Below are 17,920 nucleotides of genomic sequence, written 5' to 3' on the forward strand. Positions count from 1 at the left end.
GTCTGCAGGATCTGGGGGGCCCGTAGAGACTTTCCTTGGAGGAGGGGATCTAGAGCTTACTATTTACAATTACACTTGTGTATATATGTGTTTTGTAAAGTTTTAACTACATACCAAGGGCTTCCCCCCACCCCCAAACCCACAGCATATGTTGTAGAACACATAGCATATGCTGTATGTAATTTCATAGAAGGTTCCTCAGATGAGTGTAGAGACACTGCATGCTGTGTCCCCGCTGTTGTCACTCTAGGTGTCCTGCTGTAAAAAAGACACCTTTAAGTTTGTTTAACTCAATAGTCCCTGAATTTGGCTATAAACCACTTTTTCTCACAGTTGCCCTCATTAATAATATGTGAAACTAATCATCTTTTTTGGTAGAACACACTTTTTAGGAAAGAAAGGCTGTTCTAAATGTTTATCAGAAGTATACTCTTTCAACGTGTACATTTTAATGAGATTAGACACTAAAAATAGCATAAAATTTGCTAACAACAAAGAAAACATCCAAGATACGGCTTGTGAAAGTAAAAATTTTTATTCGGATTGATTTCTCAATGTATAGTTCAATATAATGCCAGTTTTTAATGGCAGAGATTTGGTTCCACTGAAACTCCATGATGCTACAGAGAGCTACTACTTTTTCCAGGAAGTAGGTAAACAGCTGGAAACAGAAAGCACGACTTTCTAGCAGCATGGCAACTGATTAAACTGCAGACTTATCAGGTCTGCAACTTTTATACTAAAAATGGCGCAAACATTAGCTGGTGACGAAAGTGAGAAGTGGGGAGCGAAATGTGAACACTGCAAGGAGTGATATATGCCCTGTAAAGACGACAAAAACCCAAATAGAGCTATAAAGATTTTAAAGGATAATTATAGAAAAGGGAACCAAATATTTTACTCAAATGTTTTTTAGAGCCTTTCTATAGAGATACAAATATATATATATATATATTTATCCAAAAATATGTTTTATACAGATAAATGTTTCTCAGATAAGGACGGGACCAAAGCTACAGTTATAACATAAAGCATTGTCTTTTGTAAGACTATTTATCCACCTGAATTTTCAATTTGAGGCTAGTGCATTAAATGTTTTCCAAATATTGACATCTTTTTATATATATATAAATCAAGTAGGCATGATTTTTTAAAAGAGTTTTCAGGTTAAACAGTATTTTTCTAAGCTGCTGTGCGTATCAAACTTATGACAAGCCCCATTAAGAATTATTATTAATAAACATATCAAAAAGGGCTATGTTAAAATTTTCTTTATAGTAAATATTTAATTTTCTGATTTCCAGTTTACAAGTGTTGAAAATGCACAAGAAAGATTTTACTTCACAAGTACTTTTATGTTAATATATTTTGATTCAATATATATGGCAATAAAATCTTCATACGCCATAACCAAAAGTATGTTTTTTTCTCCCTTAAAAAAATGGGGATGTAAATAACATTAACAACCACTAAAAAATAAAGCACACAAGTATTCTGGTGAATTTACAAATCTTTTTTCCCAAGTGTAAAGGCTACAAAAATTCCTAAAAATTAGAGAACACTGAAAACATATTAAAGTTTGACATCCAACTTTATATTATTTCCATTTTGCCCTGAAAGATAACTTTAAAAATATGGCCTTGCTGGAACAGGCCATCTTGCTAATATAAAAAATTGGTGAGAGCAAGAAATTGTATCACTGATATGTAGAATTTTTGTAAATAGTTCTCTCTTCAAATCATTAGAAAAATGCTGAAAGATAAAAAACAAAATAAAATAAAATATGGTGGTGGTCCCTAAACTATTTTGAAGGCAGGTAGCTTAGTCTAAGCTGAAGTATGTTTTTCACTCATAGTAATCATCCTCCCCTCAAATGCCCTTTAAAAAATGCATGAAACAATAGTAGCAAGAATCAAAGAGCACAAACTGTATTTTCAAGAACAGAAAAAAATCTCTAGTGCTGAAAGATATAGTAAAAAGCAGATTTCTTTGGGGACATTAATCAATTAGATTATAATTCATTATGAAGATTTCTCTTTTCTATTACGGGGAGAGTCTGCTCCATTTGAAGTTACTGTTCCATTTACACCATTTTCTGAAAAGAGAAAAAAAATCAGGATTACTTTCTAAGTAAGTGCAAATAATATTATCTTTTACACATAAAGGTACCCTCAGAAAAGAAAATTTAAAACCTAATATATACTTTTATGCCCTTAGGTGAAACTTACTTACTAGTGCTTAATCTTTACTAGTATTTAACCAACCATAAAACCTGATAACATGTTAAACACAATGAGCTGAAAGCAGCAAATTAAAAGTAATTACATATGTCAACGACATCTCAATTAAAAAAATAGTTAAAAAAGGAAAGTAACTACTATTGAAGGTAGGAAAAAAAGAGAAGACAGAAACTCTAAAAACAATTAGAAGAACTATAAAATAGTCTGCAGAGCAATCCTTTTGGTAGAAAAAAAGGAACATTTTCACACTGGACAGCAGACAAGGGAAGTTCTTGGGGATATGTTTCTTTCCAACATATTAAAAAATTGGTGTTTAGGATGATAACTCTTATGTTTAAGAGTGTTAGAATCGCCTTCTTCAAGCCATGATGGAATAACTGATGCCAGACCAACCCTCCCTCCAAAAAGATCCACAAAAGGCGAACACGAAAATGGCTATTTGAAGGCACTGGGAAAAAAACCAAGTCAGCTAACTGTATTTCTCCCCCAAGGTATTTGCCAACTACTAAACGTGCACACACCAAGCAAGACTCAGAAAAATCCAGCAGAAAGTAACTCCTAACAAAGAATAAAGCTACAGAGAGAACTGGGAAGTCTCACAATGACAGGGAGACAAAAATATGAATTTGGGGCCCACCAGAGAAGAAAGCCCTTAGGAATAGTTGATGTCCTAGGAATGAGGACAAACTGGAAATAGATCAGCTTCAGTGACACAGAATGATCCAGAGCTTCTACTAATTCATCCAGAGCCTCTGCATGCTTTTACACAGAACATTCAGTGTTCAACCTGACCTTAGGGGCACTGGCTTCTGCCTGGCTTCGCTGGAGCCCAGTCGGCCTCCCTGTGGCCTCAGTAACCGCCTTATGTGCCAACAACACAGGCTTACATCGTGTGAAAGCCCCAAGTGGCCTTCTATATTGTTAGCACAGTATTTAGTGTATAAAGGCAGAATTCTTACAATAAGTTTTTTTTTTAAGTATGAGGATACATGCAGTGCTGGCTTTCTAAATTTTAAAAAATTGGTATAGTGTTGCTTATTTAAAAATAATGCTCGGATGCACTGGCAAATTATTTTTGTTTGCAGAGTGTTTTGTTTACAAATTGTCAGTCTTGTTTGTTTTACTGTTAGTGTGATACTTTTAGTGTGACTTTTTAAATGTCTCGGAAATTAAAGTTTTACAAAAAGTGATTTCATAAAAAAAAAAAAAAAAATATCAGGTGTACCAGAAAACAAGACAAAATGACTGAAAACTAAGAGAAAAAAAAATCTCAGAAATAGATCCTCAGGTGATCCAGATCTGGAGTTGTCACACAGGGATATTAAAAGAACAATGATTAATAAAAATAAATGAAAAGATAGATAATTTCATCCAAGGACTCAAAAATCTTTAATCCCAGGACAGGATAATACAGTAACTAAAAATATAAATTTAATAAAAGTTTAATAGCAGATTAGGCCCAACAGAAGAGATGCGTGAACTAGAAAAAAATGCTCAGATTGAAACTCAGAAAAGAAAGGATGGAAAATGCAGAAAGCACGAAAAGATATAAAAGGACAGGGTAAAAGGGTTTAACACATGTACGGGAACCCCCAAAGGACAGAAGAAAGAGAATGGGGCAGAAGCAATATCTGAAGAAATAATGGTGAAGAATTTTCCAAAAATGGCAAAAAGAAACCAAGCCAAGATTCAGGAAGCTCTACACAACACCGAGCAGGATAAATGCAAAGAAAACCAAACCCAGGCACATCACAGGATAACTGTCAAAAAAACAAAGATAATTTTGTCAGACTGGACGAAAAAATTAAAATCCAATCACATGCTGCTTACAAGAGACACAACTTATATTTAAGGACAAAGAAAGGTTTAAAGTAGAAAAACACAGGAAAAGATAGAGCATGCTAACACTTTACCACAAGATAGTTGGTGAACTGGAGTAAATTCAGACAAGCTAGAGATGAAGATGGACATGTGACAATAAAAAAGGACAAATCCCACAGGGATTTATATAACAACCCTGAATTTTGATATACCTATAACATATCTTCACAATATTTAAAGCAAAAACTTACAAGCTACAAGAAGAAATGGGTCAATACCTTCTGCAGTAACTGACTGAACAAGCAGAACTCCTTCCACCAAGTCAGTAAAGATACAAACCTGGGCATCACAAATGAACCTGACACCTACCTACAGAACAGAATACCCAACAAACACACAATACACGTCCTTCTGAAGTCCAGATGGAACATTCATCAATACTGAACACAGGATGAGACACAATGAAAGTATCAACAAATTTCAAAGACTTGAAATCATTCGGAGTATGTTCTTTAACCACAGTGGAATTAAGCCAGAAATCAGTAGGAAAAAACCCCCCAAAACCTAGAAAATGCCCAAATACAGTATTTGTAAACTACACAATTTACTTATAAATAATCCATGGGTCAAAGAAGAAAGCACAACTGGAATTATAAAATATTTGAAACTGAATGATAATGAAAGAGAGATATCAAAACCTGTGAAATAAGGGTAAAGCATTGCTGAAAGGGAAGTTTGACCTTAACTGCAAGTAATTCATGAGAAGGGATGAAAAATCAATGATTTATTTCCACAAGGTAAACCACAATAACAAAACAGCAAATTAAACCCAAAGAAAGGGAAATAAGAACAGAAATCAATGACACATCTGAGACAATCAGCAAAAGAAGACAAATGTTGTTTCTTGGCTGATGGAAGAAGAAAAGAGAGAGGCATAAACTACTTACACAGGAAATGAAAGATGGGAATCACTGCTGTTCTACAGGCATTAATAAGTGCATATTATGAATAATGTTACATCAATACATTTTGCAAATTTAAATGAAATGGATAAATCCTTGAAAAACACAATTTACCGAAAGAGAAACAATAAGAAATAGAAAATCTGAATAATCCTATTATCTATTAAAGAATGTGACTATGTAGTTAAAAAAAAAAATCTTCCCATAAAGAAGAGTCTAGGTTGGACAGCTTCAGTGGTGAATCCTTCCAAACATTTAAATATTACAAGAAGGACAAAACTGCCCAATACTTTTTATAAAGCTAGCATAACTCGTATCAAAACCTGACAAGGATATTACCCCAGAAAAGGGCTAACTATAGCCCAATCTTTTACATAAACACAGATGCAAAAAATCCTATTTTTACAAAATATTGAAAAAACCCATCCAGCAGAAGTGATATATTGTCATCATCAACTTGGGTTTATGCCAGGAATGCAAGACTGGATTTACATTTGAAAATCAATACATTACAAAAAAATACATATGAATATTCTTTATGAATACAGGTGTAAAAATCCTCAACCAAATACTAGCAAGCCAAATCAAGCAGCATCTAAAGAGGATTATATACATGACCAAGTGAGATTTATCCCAGGACTGCATTGTTGGCTTAACATTAAAAAATCAATTAATATAATCCATCATATCAACAGAATAAAGGACACAAACCATTTGATGATCTCAATCGTTGCACAAAAAAGCACGTGACAAAATCTAACATCCTTTCATGATAAAAATTACAAACAAAGTAGGAACAGAAGGAAACTTTCTCAACCTGAAACAGCCCATTTAGGAAAAACTCACAGGTAACATCGTACTTAATGGTGAAAGGCTAGATGTCTTCCTGCTAAGATCAGGAATAATATGAGGATATCTGTTCTCACTAATTCTATTTAAAATTGTTCTGGAGGTTCTAGCCAGGATAATTTGGCAGGAAAATGAAATAAAAGGCATCCAGACTGGAGAGGAAAAAGTAAAACTATCTCTAGCTGTAAACGACATGATTCTGTATACTGAAAATGCAAAGGAATCCACAAAAGTACTAGAATTAAATAGTGAAGTAAAATTTAAAAACCCTAATAAGCACAACAGTGTTGTGGGATACAAGATCATTATGCAAAAATCAACTGTGTTTCTATACACTGGCAATGAACAATCCAGAAATGAAATTAAGAAGACAATTCTATTTACAACAGCATTGAAAAGAATAAAATATTTAGGAATAAATTTAATGAAGAAGTGCAAGACTTATACACTGATAACTATAAAATTTAATTGAAAGAAATTAAAGAAGACCCTAAAAGATGGAAGGACGTCTATGTTCATACTCCCCAAAGCAATCTACAGATTCAAGATAATCCATATCAAAGGCCAGCTGGCTTTTCTGTAGGAATTGACAAGCTGATCCTAAAATTCGTATGGATGCAAGGCACCCAGAATAACCAAAACGTGAAAAAAAAAAAAAATGGTAGACTCACATTTCCTGATTTCAAAACTTACTACAAAGCTATAGTAATCAAGACAAGGGCATAAGAATAGACATAGCGATAAAGAGACTAGAATAGAGAGTCCAGAAATATTAAATTCTTACTTTATGATCAACTGATTTTCAAGACAATTCAATAAAGATTAGTCTTTCCAACAAATGGTGCAGGGACAACTGGATATGAACACGCAAAACAATGAGTGCACAATGGCGCACTTTGGAAAACAGTTTAGCAGTTCCCACCAGATGTTAAATATACAGCTATCATACGACCCAGCAATTCCACTTCTAGTTATATATCCCAAACAGCAAAAAACAGGCGTTCAAACAAAAACTTGTACGTGAATGTTAACGGCATCATTCACGGTAGCCAAAAAAGTGGAAACAACCCAACTGTCAGTCAACTTACAGATAAGCAAAACACAGTATATACATAACGCTAGTATATTATTTGGCCATAAAGAGGAATGAAGTATCGGTACATGCTACAACATGTATGAATCTTAAAAATATGTTATGTGAAAGAAACAGCTGCAAAAGATCACATACTCTATGATTCCACTGATTGATAGGAAATATCCAGAAAAGGCTAATCTACAGAGACAGAAAACAGGTAAGAGGCTGGCAGGGGAACGGAGGGAATGGAAAATGACTGCTAATGGTGAATATACTTAAGAACCACTGAAACGTGCACTTTAAAGGGTGAACTTATGGTGTGTGAATTATATTCCAATAAAGCAGTTATTAAAAAATATTACTGAGAGAAATTAAAGATAATCTAGATAAGTGGGAGGTATATATCATGTCCATGGGTTGATATACTCAATTCTCCCTCAGCTGATCTACAGATTCAATGTAATATCAATCTGATACCCCAGTGAAGCTATTTGTGTATGTGAAAACTGACCAAGATGCAGTAAAATTTATATGACATGCAAAGGGTCAAGAGTTGCTGATACAAGCCTGAATAAGGATAGGACTGGAGGACATAAACTACCAGCTATAAAGACTTATAAGGAGCAAACCACAGTTGATATATATTTTAAAATGGAACTCCTTGTGTTACAGTTCCAACTATGAACACTCGAAGTTGAAAAAAAATTACTCCACTGTCAATGCATTTTCAATCAAAAGCCAGAAGGAGAAAAGAGGTGAGATGCAGACTCAAAGATGAAGGATCAAACAATCCGAAGTTATTAAAAAAAAAGGTGTTCCACTTGGGACTAAAGGGCAGATGGGGAGGGGCTGAAAAAAGGTTTTGTTTTTAAAATATGAGTAAGATGCTTGAAAGTACAATCACTCTCGAGGTTAGTTATTCACTGAAACTGCCCATGTCCACATTGGTCTATAGTGGCTCAAAGTCATCAAGTCTGGAAAACTTGTCAGAGAGAACTCAGCGGACAGCTTTTGAGGAGAATAACTGACCAACAAACTGTAGGATGGGGGAAAATGATTTTGTTTCTAATTTTGCTAATAAGTAGAATAAACTTTCCTTTATAAGATTTTAAGTCTTAACAAGATTATAAATAAACCCCCAAAACATTAAAAAAAAAAAAAAGTTTCCTACTTCAAGGTTTTCATTGCTTACTGAATACAAACCTGTTCCTTTTCTAGAAGACCTGCCTTTAGTCACTGTTGGTTTCTTCTTCACGGTTGGTGCCTGAAAAGTAGAATGTTCTCTCCACCTCCGAAGCTGAAAATTAATGAACTTCCACATCATGAATGCTTGGGTAATGCAAATAGACGCCAGAACAGCGATTCTGAGAATGTGAAGGAATGAACGGAGTCAGAGTGCACCCCAACAACGCCATTGAATAAAGCCGTCTATCCTGCTTTGACAGGATTAACTTAGTGCTAAATTCCCACTAAGTTGACAAGATTATGTTAATAAATAATTATCCTGCTAACGATTAATCCCAGAAGTTAAATAAACGCTTTAGTACTTCAGTTTGGACATGAAATCGTTAACAGGTATGAAATCAAATCGAATGAATATTTACCCTAACCCCTGTATTTATCCCTTTATTTTTAGATGATTCATATTGTAAACTGATAATACATACTATATAGTAGTGCAAAGTGAGAAAAATATTAAATCAACTCTACCTAACAGCCAACACATTGAAGTTTCCAGTACTGAAATCCAGCTTCTGATTCTCTGCTCTTGCGAGGCCAAAGCCAACAGTGAGTACCGAAAGAATTAAAGTCAGAAGTCTTCCCAACACAAACAGAACTGCCCACAGAGAAAATCTGAGAAAAATGTCACAAGTCAGATTCGCAGAATTGCAAAGATAAGAAAAGATCCTAGTAGAAATCAGATTCCTGTTAAGTAAATGCATATTAAAACAGCATTTCTTATTGTTCTGCAAAAAGGATTCTGAAATAGAATGTTAGGGAAATGCTTCATATTATATCACATTCTTGAAGATATATAACATATCGGCATTATTTCAGGTTCTAGAAGTCCAGTAAAGAAATGTTTGATATTTTTTGTTTAGCTGATCTTTTTTTGTGTGTGTGTAACAACTATTAATGATTCTCGGAACTACTGGAAAATGCTGGATAAAACAAAAGCCGTGTACTCAATTCTCATGAGAGTCCCAGTTTTACTTTTTTTTTTTGTTAAAGGCCTCACACTCTTTACAAGTCATATCACTTCAATTCTGTTCCAGTTCAATTTTCCCATCAAAGTATTTTAATATCTTTAAGGCTCTATAATCTATTATTTCAATTTCTTCTGAAAGTTCATTCTTCCTCATTCTTCCTTCTCCAAAAGAAAAACGTGCGTTTAAACAAGATAGGAGAAGTTATATCAGAAAAGTAAACCCTCAACCCTCAAAATTACAAGTTCCAATACAGTATCTCTCTAGCTAAGAACGATTCTATTTTAGAGAACAAAATACCAACATCAACAGCTAAACAGGGTCGTTTTATTTAAAGCAGCTACTAAAAGGTTATAAAAAACAATATAATTGCCAATAGCATGGTCCTTGGCAACATAGGCACTGACTTTAATTACACAAGAAATAGAACGGCTCAACAACTTACCCTTTCTGATACTTTTCATCACTAAAATAAAACAGGCGGGAAATGTGGAAAAGAAACTCAACAAAATAGTGCAGCACCAAAAGAACAAGTCCTAGATGATTCAAGCTGTTAAAAAAACACATTTAAAATGAAAAGATTAATTATGAATTAAGACAGATTAGCATACGATCTGCCCAGTCCATATACACACCCAAGAAAAATCCCAACTCACTTCAAAAGATAAGCTCCAGCAATGTGAAAGAGGTAAAGACCAATGTAGACGAGCTGACGAGGAATATCTTCCTGTAAACAGAAAATTGCACGGTAGATTAAAACATGGGGACGCAGCTCCGTTCTTAGGAGCAGTGTGGCAGAGTGAAAATGCACCGTCACGGAGGAAGACTTGAAGGCCACTCTGCCCCGCACCCTTCCTGAATGCTCACCCCGATTAGCCGCAGTTCCTTAACCTCTCCTGGCTTCAGCTACTCATCTAAATGTGAGTAACAGCTGGGTTTGCCTGAATCAGATGAACTCCAAATCCCTTTCAGTACTGAGTGGTTCTTTTCATAATAAACATTTATTAAATGACACAATATTAATAACCATAATGTCCTTGTACTATTAAAATTGCTATGTTTATACCAGCAGAGGTGCTTTTGTTTACCTAAATAGTATTCACATTTTTTAGCTCATGCTTTTAGTCCCTTTCATTTCATTGTCAGTCAAGTCATTAAAATCGAAGGTTAAAATTTATCTTCTCACTTAGGATACCATCTATTTGTATATTCTTTCTGCTCTTAATAACCTGTAAGCCAGGTATCCAGATTTTACTTTTGCTTCTCTTTTTTTCTTCCATAGTCCCTAGTGACCTGGTTATCTCAGTAACAGTGGTTTTCAAAGACATAAGTCAAGTGAATCACGAAATCGATGTAGGGGGTCACCCTAACATGTTCTGAAATATGAAATAGAATAAAAAACGCTAGAGTGTATATAGCTCATTGCATTGTTTCATGAAAATTTTAATCCAGATTTTACACACACACACACACACACACACACAGAATTATGATATAAACTCTAGTTTTTCGTCTTGGGTTGCAGTAAAAAAATGTTTGCAAAATATGAACAGTGATAGGCCCAATAAACACTCGTTAATTTATGAAATGCCTCTACCTCTCATTTCTGCTCTCTCTTTTTTTGGCAGTTTACCACGTATATTGATATATATATGTCTCTATTAGCCTGTCAAATATATATCACAAGGCTCTATTAGCCTGGTTAGTACTATTCATGTACTGCAGCTCTAATTAAAATGACTAAAATGGTGGTTGATGTTGGCAGACTGAGCTGCATTCATCTGGAACCTCACTAGACTCATCTCTGGCATATAACAGAGTTGAGCACAGGTCTCTATTGGTCTTCTCTTTGCCACCTACATTTCAAGTAGGGAGTTACTTGACCAAATCTTCTGAGAAAGAGTAGAGTTTACAAGTATAGTTTTGAAACTAAAAACTCTTTTCTAGTAAGAATGCTACAAAGATCAAGTGTTAGACAGGTAGAACATACAACAGTTGACTGGAACTATATAGAGTCCTACACTTTGAGTCTCTCAGGGAAAACTCTCAAGACATAATACCAAGTTTACAGTGGAGTTTCCAACTGGAGAGAGAAGTATCTCTGAAAATAGGCTGTCTGAAGATTCTCTCCACATAATTTTGAAACTTCCAATGAACTAATTCTCCTTACCAAAGGAGAGAGGGAGAAAGATGTCGAGACAACATGGTGAAGTTCAACCACAAGAAAGCCTCTTCGTTCTCTTGTAGTCATTTCAGACCAGCTCAGCTGTAGGGTTATAACTGCAATTTGATATGCTATGTGGTGTGTATATCACTGGCACTGCACAAAATGATTTTAGATAGTATACAAGAAAACAAACTTTCATTATAATTTTAAATAAAATATTTTAAGTTGCAGCAAGGTGGCATATAAGTGACTACGTATGGGAAATACTGCCATATTCCTTCCTTCAGATGTGTTAAACAATGCTCCAAATTTCTGAGGGGTAAACAACACTAGGGGGACCCCCAATACTTATAATAAAAGCTTTTTTGTTTTTTAATTGCTGATTGAACACTGAACTCATTTTACTACATAACAGCTTGTGTAAATCGATGTAAAAAACTAATTTGCTGGAATAACTGCTGGAAAAACCAGAGCAGTGTAACTGCTTGGGAGGATTAAAAAAAAAAAAGATTTTTTTTAAGAAGAAACACAAATAAGTTTTAAAAATACGCCATTTAGCAGAGAACATAAGATGCCTATCTTTTCTCCTCTCTGACAAAAAACACTATTATGAATTACAAACACACTACATTTCAAAAAGCCATTCCATTTCTTTTATATTTCTTGTCCTTAAATCTCAACCTAATTGAGGCAAGGTTGTGCTTGCCGTTAGGTAAAGAAAAATCCAGAGCTTCTTCCCTAAATTCAGATTCAACTTTGCATTTCAGCCCTGCCTTTCTGATAGCAGACCAGATGAGTCAATAATGGAAAGTAAACTACCATCACAGCTTCCATCTTCACAACCATCAAATGCCTAGCAAGAGCTTTTACAATAGTCTCTTCAACTTTCAAAAGGACAGAGTATTAAGAATCCTTTTTCTAAGTAACGGCAACGTCCGCCTTATACAAACTGACCAGTGTCTCTAAAGCAATGTTTGCATACTCAAAGCCTAACCAGAGACAGCGTGTCAAAATAAACGAGTGACAGGGAAGAGCCCACAAGAAGTGGTGGAGAACGTGAGCTAAAGGCATTCCCACAGTAACAATACAAAGGTAATGTGCATGATGTAGCGTGACTTTTAAAATGACAAATTTTATCTAGATTTCACTTAGAAAATGGCTGCTTTCAGCAGTCCTGTTCTAGGCCAGACTCCTCTGACATTCTTCAATCCTCATGGGGTTACAGCCCCTCTGGGGCTTACATGTCTATGGCCAACAAAAAAGACCTTGCCCAGCAGCAGGGTCTCTGGGGCCTACACGTTTTCCTGGGGCTCAGGGAGAACAGAGAAGGCTGGGTGAAATGTTGGCACATATCAGTTCACTGGCCACGTTACATTTCAATTAGGGAGTCAGTAAGTCATCCATGGGCAGTTCATCACTGTTCTAGAATCTAGAGTCTAGATGAATATAAACATGGCTGAGAAAAGGCGATTTTGGTTTTTCAAGACATTTTCATACATCATCCTATGATTTTGTTACCAGGAGCCAGAAATGAGGTTTTGTGTATTTGTTTGTTTAAAGATTAGCAAACTTTTTTTATACTTGAATGAAAAAGATATATAATGAAACTGAATTATTAGAAAAGCATTGCCAAGTTCGTTATCTATCTTTAATGCTAACATTCAAGTAGTTTATATAAGGATGATGTCAGAGTGATGACTTAAAATTCTGATAGCTTCATTTTTCATGGAAAATCTAATAAACATAGCACACTTAAATCAAAACAAATTCTAAAATTATAAATAACTTCAGGTGACATTTTCAGCTGTTATTCCAACATGTTTTTATTAAAAAGGTCAGCCAAATACTTTAGTAAATTTCTGTTTTTTAAAGAAAATGCTTTTCTTAACTACACTTACTGAAAAATTAAATTTAAACTGAATATCACATATATGCCCAAATATAAGGCAAAGATTTGCCCCTGAACAACAGATGGAGCTGTCTCATGTGTAAATTTTTTCAAAGCTCTCATACTACAGGGATCTGTATCAATTACTTTATTCTGAACAACAAATCAATGTTTGGGTAAGATACACAGCCTGAGAAACCTCAATCAATGTCACTTCTAAATGCTTAGAGAGGTCTAGTGGAGGAATAAGTAAGACAGAGGTAATGATGTACTCTGGAAAAACGGACTTAGATGAGTCAAAGGGCAGCTCGAGTGATGAAGGACGGATGTTAACAACAAAGTTGAAGGGTGGACATAACCCTCATGAAGTAGGAGAAAGCATTTTTCTGATTTATTATACTTTATATGATATACAATTATATGTATGGATAATTAAACCAAATAAACTGATATTAGAAATAAAACATTTGGCTATTTCATCCACACTTCCCTGAAACTTCATATATTCAAGTTGGCTAAAAAATTACATTTTGAATCCTCTTACGGGCAAAAAGAGAGGACTATTTGTATTGAAACATACATATTACATGTGGTTATAATATCCTGCTTAAAAGAAACTGAGTTATTTGTGCCTAACACACATCTTGAACTGCTACTGTGTTCCTTTCTTCATTTCTCTGTAGGATCGGTTCAAAACAATCACTGTACTAGTTTTTTCCAGTAAAGAGTTCTTCCAAAAACAATTTTGATAGAGTAAATTTTAAGAAACTGTTTAACACATATGCAGCTGTTACTTTCAAATTATGTTAATTACTTGCAACAGTTACTTTCGACTGTCATATGTAGGTGTTAAAAATAGTTTCAGTTAAATTCTAAGTTATGCAAATTATTCCATGAAAATTAAGATTGCATTTCTGGAGAAATGCCATCTGGCAGGAATTGATAAGAAAAGAGCTTTGAGAATGAAAATGAACAATTACTTTGAAATGTCCCTCTCTACTTACATGGTCAACGAACAAGATATAGACATATGAATTAATAATGAAACCCAGAGGTATTATGTCCACAGGTATAAGAAGTACACGAAGAAAGCTTTAAATATTGGAACCATGGTACTAAGACATCAAGGAACTATGATAGTCTCAGCAGTGCTTTGCAGAACCTTCTGTAATGATGGACATGTTCTCTATCTCTGATCTAAGATGGCAGACCGTGAAGCCACGTGTGGTGAATGGGCACTTGTAATCGGGCTAGTGTGACCAAGAAAGTGAATTTTGTTTTTGCTTAGTTAATTTAAATGTGGCTTGTGGGTACTAATTTGGACAGTGCAGCTATGGGACATGTATGGTTCACAGTAGGTGCTTACTGAACATGGAAGCGTTATTGGAAACTGTGAGCCTAAGAATTTTACCTTAAGACAGTTCTAAGTCAAAGGTTTTATGCACCTTCATGCTAATCCTTACAATCAACTAGAAAAACATTGTACTTTACACGGCCTAATTTAGAAACACGGTGGTGTTTTCTAATTGTGGCAGACAACAACATCAATGATGACAGACACACAGGACACGAAAAGTCACAGACACAACACAATAATAAATCAAGTGCCTATACTCATGAATTAACTATTCAGAGTATGTATAGAAATAAGTGTTTGTGGCTTTTGAGAAGGCAGAGGAAAGATGGTTGCTAGATGGATTGGTTGCTCTGCTATTTTGGAAAGCTTCTCAAAGTAAGGGGATTTTAACAACAGTGTTTTAAACGTGGAAAAATGTGAAATACATACAACAAACAGACAGTATAACGAATCCCCAGGTACCTATCGCCCAACTTTCTGGTTGTTAACTCATGATCAGACTTCTTTTATCCACAGCCCCACCCACGTATCATTTCATATATAGGAATATTTAAACAATCTCTCCCCCCAAAAAAGAGAACAAAAGTGCTTGATTAATTTATCAGAGGGAAAAGGTATTCCAGAAAAAGGAACTGGTGTGTTGGGATTATAAAATTAGAGAATGTCAGTGTGAATGAGGCATAAGGAGAGAGTGGAAGAAAAAGGGACCGGGGAGGAGGCACAGACAGGAGAAACCCTTAGAGCACAGGTGAGCAGCTTTATTTTAGTTTAAAGCAACAGGGAGCTAGTAGAGTTTTTAGAGGAGAAAGAGTTAAATAAAGGAAATAAAGTTTACTTTGTGACATCACAGAAGCCTGACTTCAGAAGTACTGAGGGTAAAACTACACAGGAGGCTACTGTAGTGCTCCAGTGGTTTACTCATTGTTCAAACAAAACAAACAAACATCTTTCCCACCTATTTCACCAGGAAAAAATTCAAGGTGAATATTTAACTATGGTTTACTTTTCTCAATACTGAATTTTTCTTTGGGACTTACACACAGTACAATTTAGTTGTACAATAATCTAATCCTTTTGGTCTCGCTTGTGAAACTGCTAAGAATATCAGTAACACAAAACTAACATTACATTGCAAAATTTGTTTAAATTATTTTAAATTACCACGAACATAATTTTAAAATGAGAAACTAACATGTCAAATGTAAAATCCCCCTCTAAGTTAAAATGACTGAAGGTTTCTTCAATAAATACTTAAGGATACTTAGTCTCTGTGGAAAGGAGAGAGGTGAGAGAATAGTGGGGGGAGAGTTGAGGTGAGAGGGAGGTTAGAGACATGAGGAAATAATTTTAAAAAGACTTCCAAAAAAGGCAAAAAAAGGCAAAAGACAATTTTTAAAATTATAAAACCCCTGCTTACTTTTTTGGTTTTCTGGAAGTAGAGTTCAGGAAAAGCATGAAACCAGTATGCCAACTGTGATATGTAGAAAAACTTCATTTGAAATCTGTACCAACACAAGAAAGTAAAAAATACCTTTTAAAGCATACCATTTTTAAAGAATAAAGTACAAACAAACACTGTAAATCAGGATATACTAAGTAGCTACCTTTGTGTTATCACTTCAGGTCCCCTCACGATACTCCATGTACCGTACTCTCCAACAGCCACTTCCCCCGGCCCCCCGGCCCCCCAGCATCAGTCAGCTCCTCTGGATTAAACAGCAGAAGCAGAGACATGATCTGCAGAACACTGTGAACATGCAAGCGAGCTGCGAGGAAACAGAGGCCCTTGTCTATTAGTTACTTAATACTGAAGAGTGTGCCTGTCAGCTACTGAAGACATACGGACCATGACTCTAAGGGAATCAAATCACAGATCGGTAAGGTTTCGTCAAAAGGGAAGTGGGAAGGGCAAACAAGATGGATAGAAAAGTGAAGGTGCATAGATTAACCAGCACCTGAAACCAGGATAATCCCAATTTCAAACAATCACTCGATTTTTTCTTAGGGAAATACGGTAACTCTACCAGGTTGAGACACTGAGAGCCCCCAATAAATGGAGGCAAACCAGGATTCCAGAGGAGAATAAGGCACTGACGGACTCCCCAGGAGACATATCATATTCAGTCTAGAGCCCAGTCTCCTCCTCACATCACACCCCTCCAGATCTTCTGCTTTCTCTCTGCTCTCCCTCCCCTCTCCTCCAGAGGTCTAAAGCAGAAAACACAAAGCCAATCTGAATAATTCCAGGGGGGTGGGGAGGGGGGAAGATACAGTCCCACATAAATATGATGTTTATATCTCCAGTTTACAAAAGTGCATTGAATTAACAATTTTTAAAAGTCAGAATGGCTCAGCAGAGTATGGTAATATTGCAGGGTCATGTTATTCCCTTCATACTTTTTCAGCAGTCCTCATATCACAACGCATTTATTGACTACTTTCTACCTGATAAGCACCTACAGCCTGGCACAGCAAATGATATAAAAAGAGACAGTTCTTCTTGTTGTCAAGGTACATATAGCCTTGGTGGGCACGGGCACAATTTAAGACTTACATAAATGAGACAGTTACAAGACAGCCAAGACAATGTATAGATAAACATAAAATATTGCACACCAAAATGACAAATTCAGGAAAGCAGAAGCCAACATAGGCTAAAGGAGCAAGGAAAATATGGAATAGATGTTCTAGAGCTGGGCTTGAAGAACGAATAACTTAGCTGGCTGACTCTGCAACCCCTGAGCTTCTTACAGCATTGTACAGAAACCCTGGGGGCCATAAAAATAAAAAAGAAACAGTCCCTACCCTCAAGCTTAGAGCATAAGAGAGTAAGAAATGGAAGGAGTGAAAAGAGACCGGAGCAAAGAAAAGGAGCAAAAGAATGTAGAAGATGGAGCAGTGACGAGAAGGGTTAGGGAAAAGAAAGGGAAGACAGAGGACTAAATTAGGATTACTGTTAAAAATCAGTTTTCTCAAGGTAATAAACATGCTTAAAAGATTATATACATGAAAAAAAGCACACAGGAATTTTTTGTCCTTATGGCAGTGAGACTGCCAAAGACATACCTATTGTACAAATTTCCCTAAGGTCCTAAAGAGAATAACAAGAACAAATCCTGCTTAAAAGTGACACGACGATGGTCCTTAACTAAGAAAAACCTGCTGAAAATGACTTACGTCATCAGGTTATGGGGATAAGCTCTCCACAAGATAGTTGGGTCTGAGATATAGTTCTCCTAAGAGAGAAGATACAAAAATTAGCTTAATGAGCATGGAAACGTCTTAGAAAGTAAGACAGTATTTTCATTCCTTGCACATTTACATCTCTCCACCTCAAGTTCCATTGAAGTCCAA

General features: G+C 35.5%; 1 protein-coding gene across 1 annotated transcript in view; it reads right to left on the reverse strand.

Moving 5' to 3' along the window:
• Positions 1-516: 516 nt before the first annotated feature.
• TRAM1 (translocation associated membrane protein 1) overlaps positions 517-17,920 on the reverse strand; it is a 28,537-nt gene continuing 11,133 nt past the window's right edge. The window contains exons 5-11 of the mRNA XM_024739012.1: positions 17,744-17,802; positions 15,984-16,068; positions 9,811-9,881; positions 9,600-9,704; positions 8,658-8,801; positions 8,151-8,311; positions 517-2,095 (exon numbers count right to left, since the gene is read on the reverse strand). Coding sequence (XP_024594780.1) covers positions 2,022-2,095; positions 8,151-8,311; positions 8,658-8,801; positions 9,600-9,704; positions 9,811-9,881; positions 15,984-16,068; positions 17,744-17,802 — 699 coding nt within the window. The 3' untranslated portion in view covers positions 517-2,021. The remainder of the gene's footprint in view (positions 2,096-8,150; positions 8,312-8,657; positions 8,802-9,599; positions 9,705-9,810; positions 9,882-15,983; positions 16,069-17,743; positions 17,803-17,920) is intronic.

The sequence above is a fragment of the Neophocaena asiaeorientalis genome, unplaced genomic scaffold, assembly GCF_003031525.2.
Source record: "Neophocaena asiaeorientalis asiaeorientalis breed wild unplaced genomic scaffold, Neophocaena_asiaeorientalis_V1.1 scaffold299, whole genome shotgun sequence".
Lineage (NCBI taxonomy): Eukaryota > Metazoa > Chordata > Mammalia > Artiodactyla > Phocoenidae > Neophocaena > Neophocaena asiaeorientalis.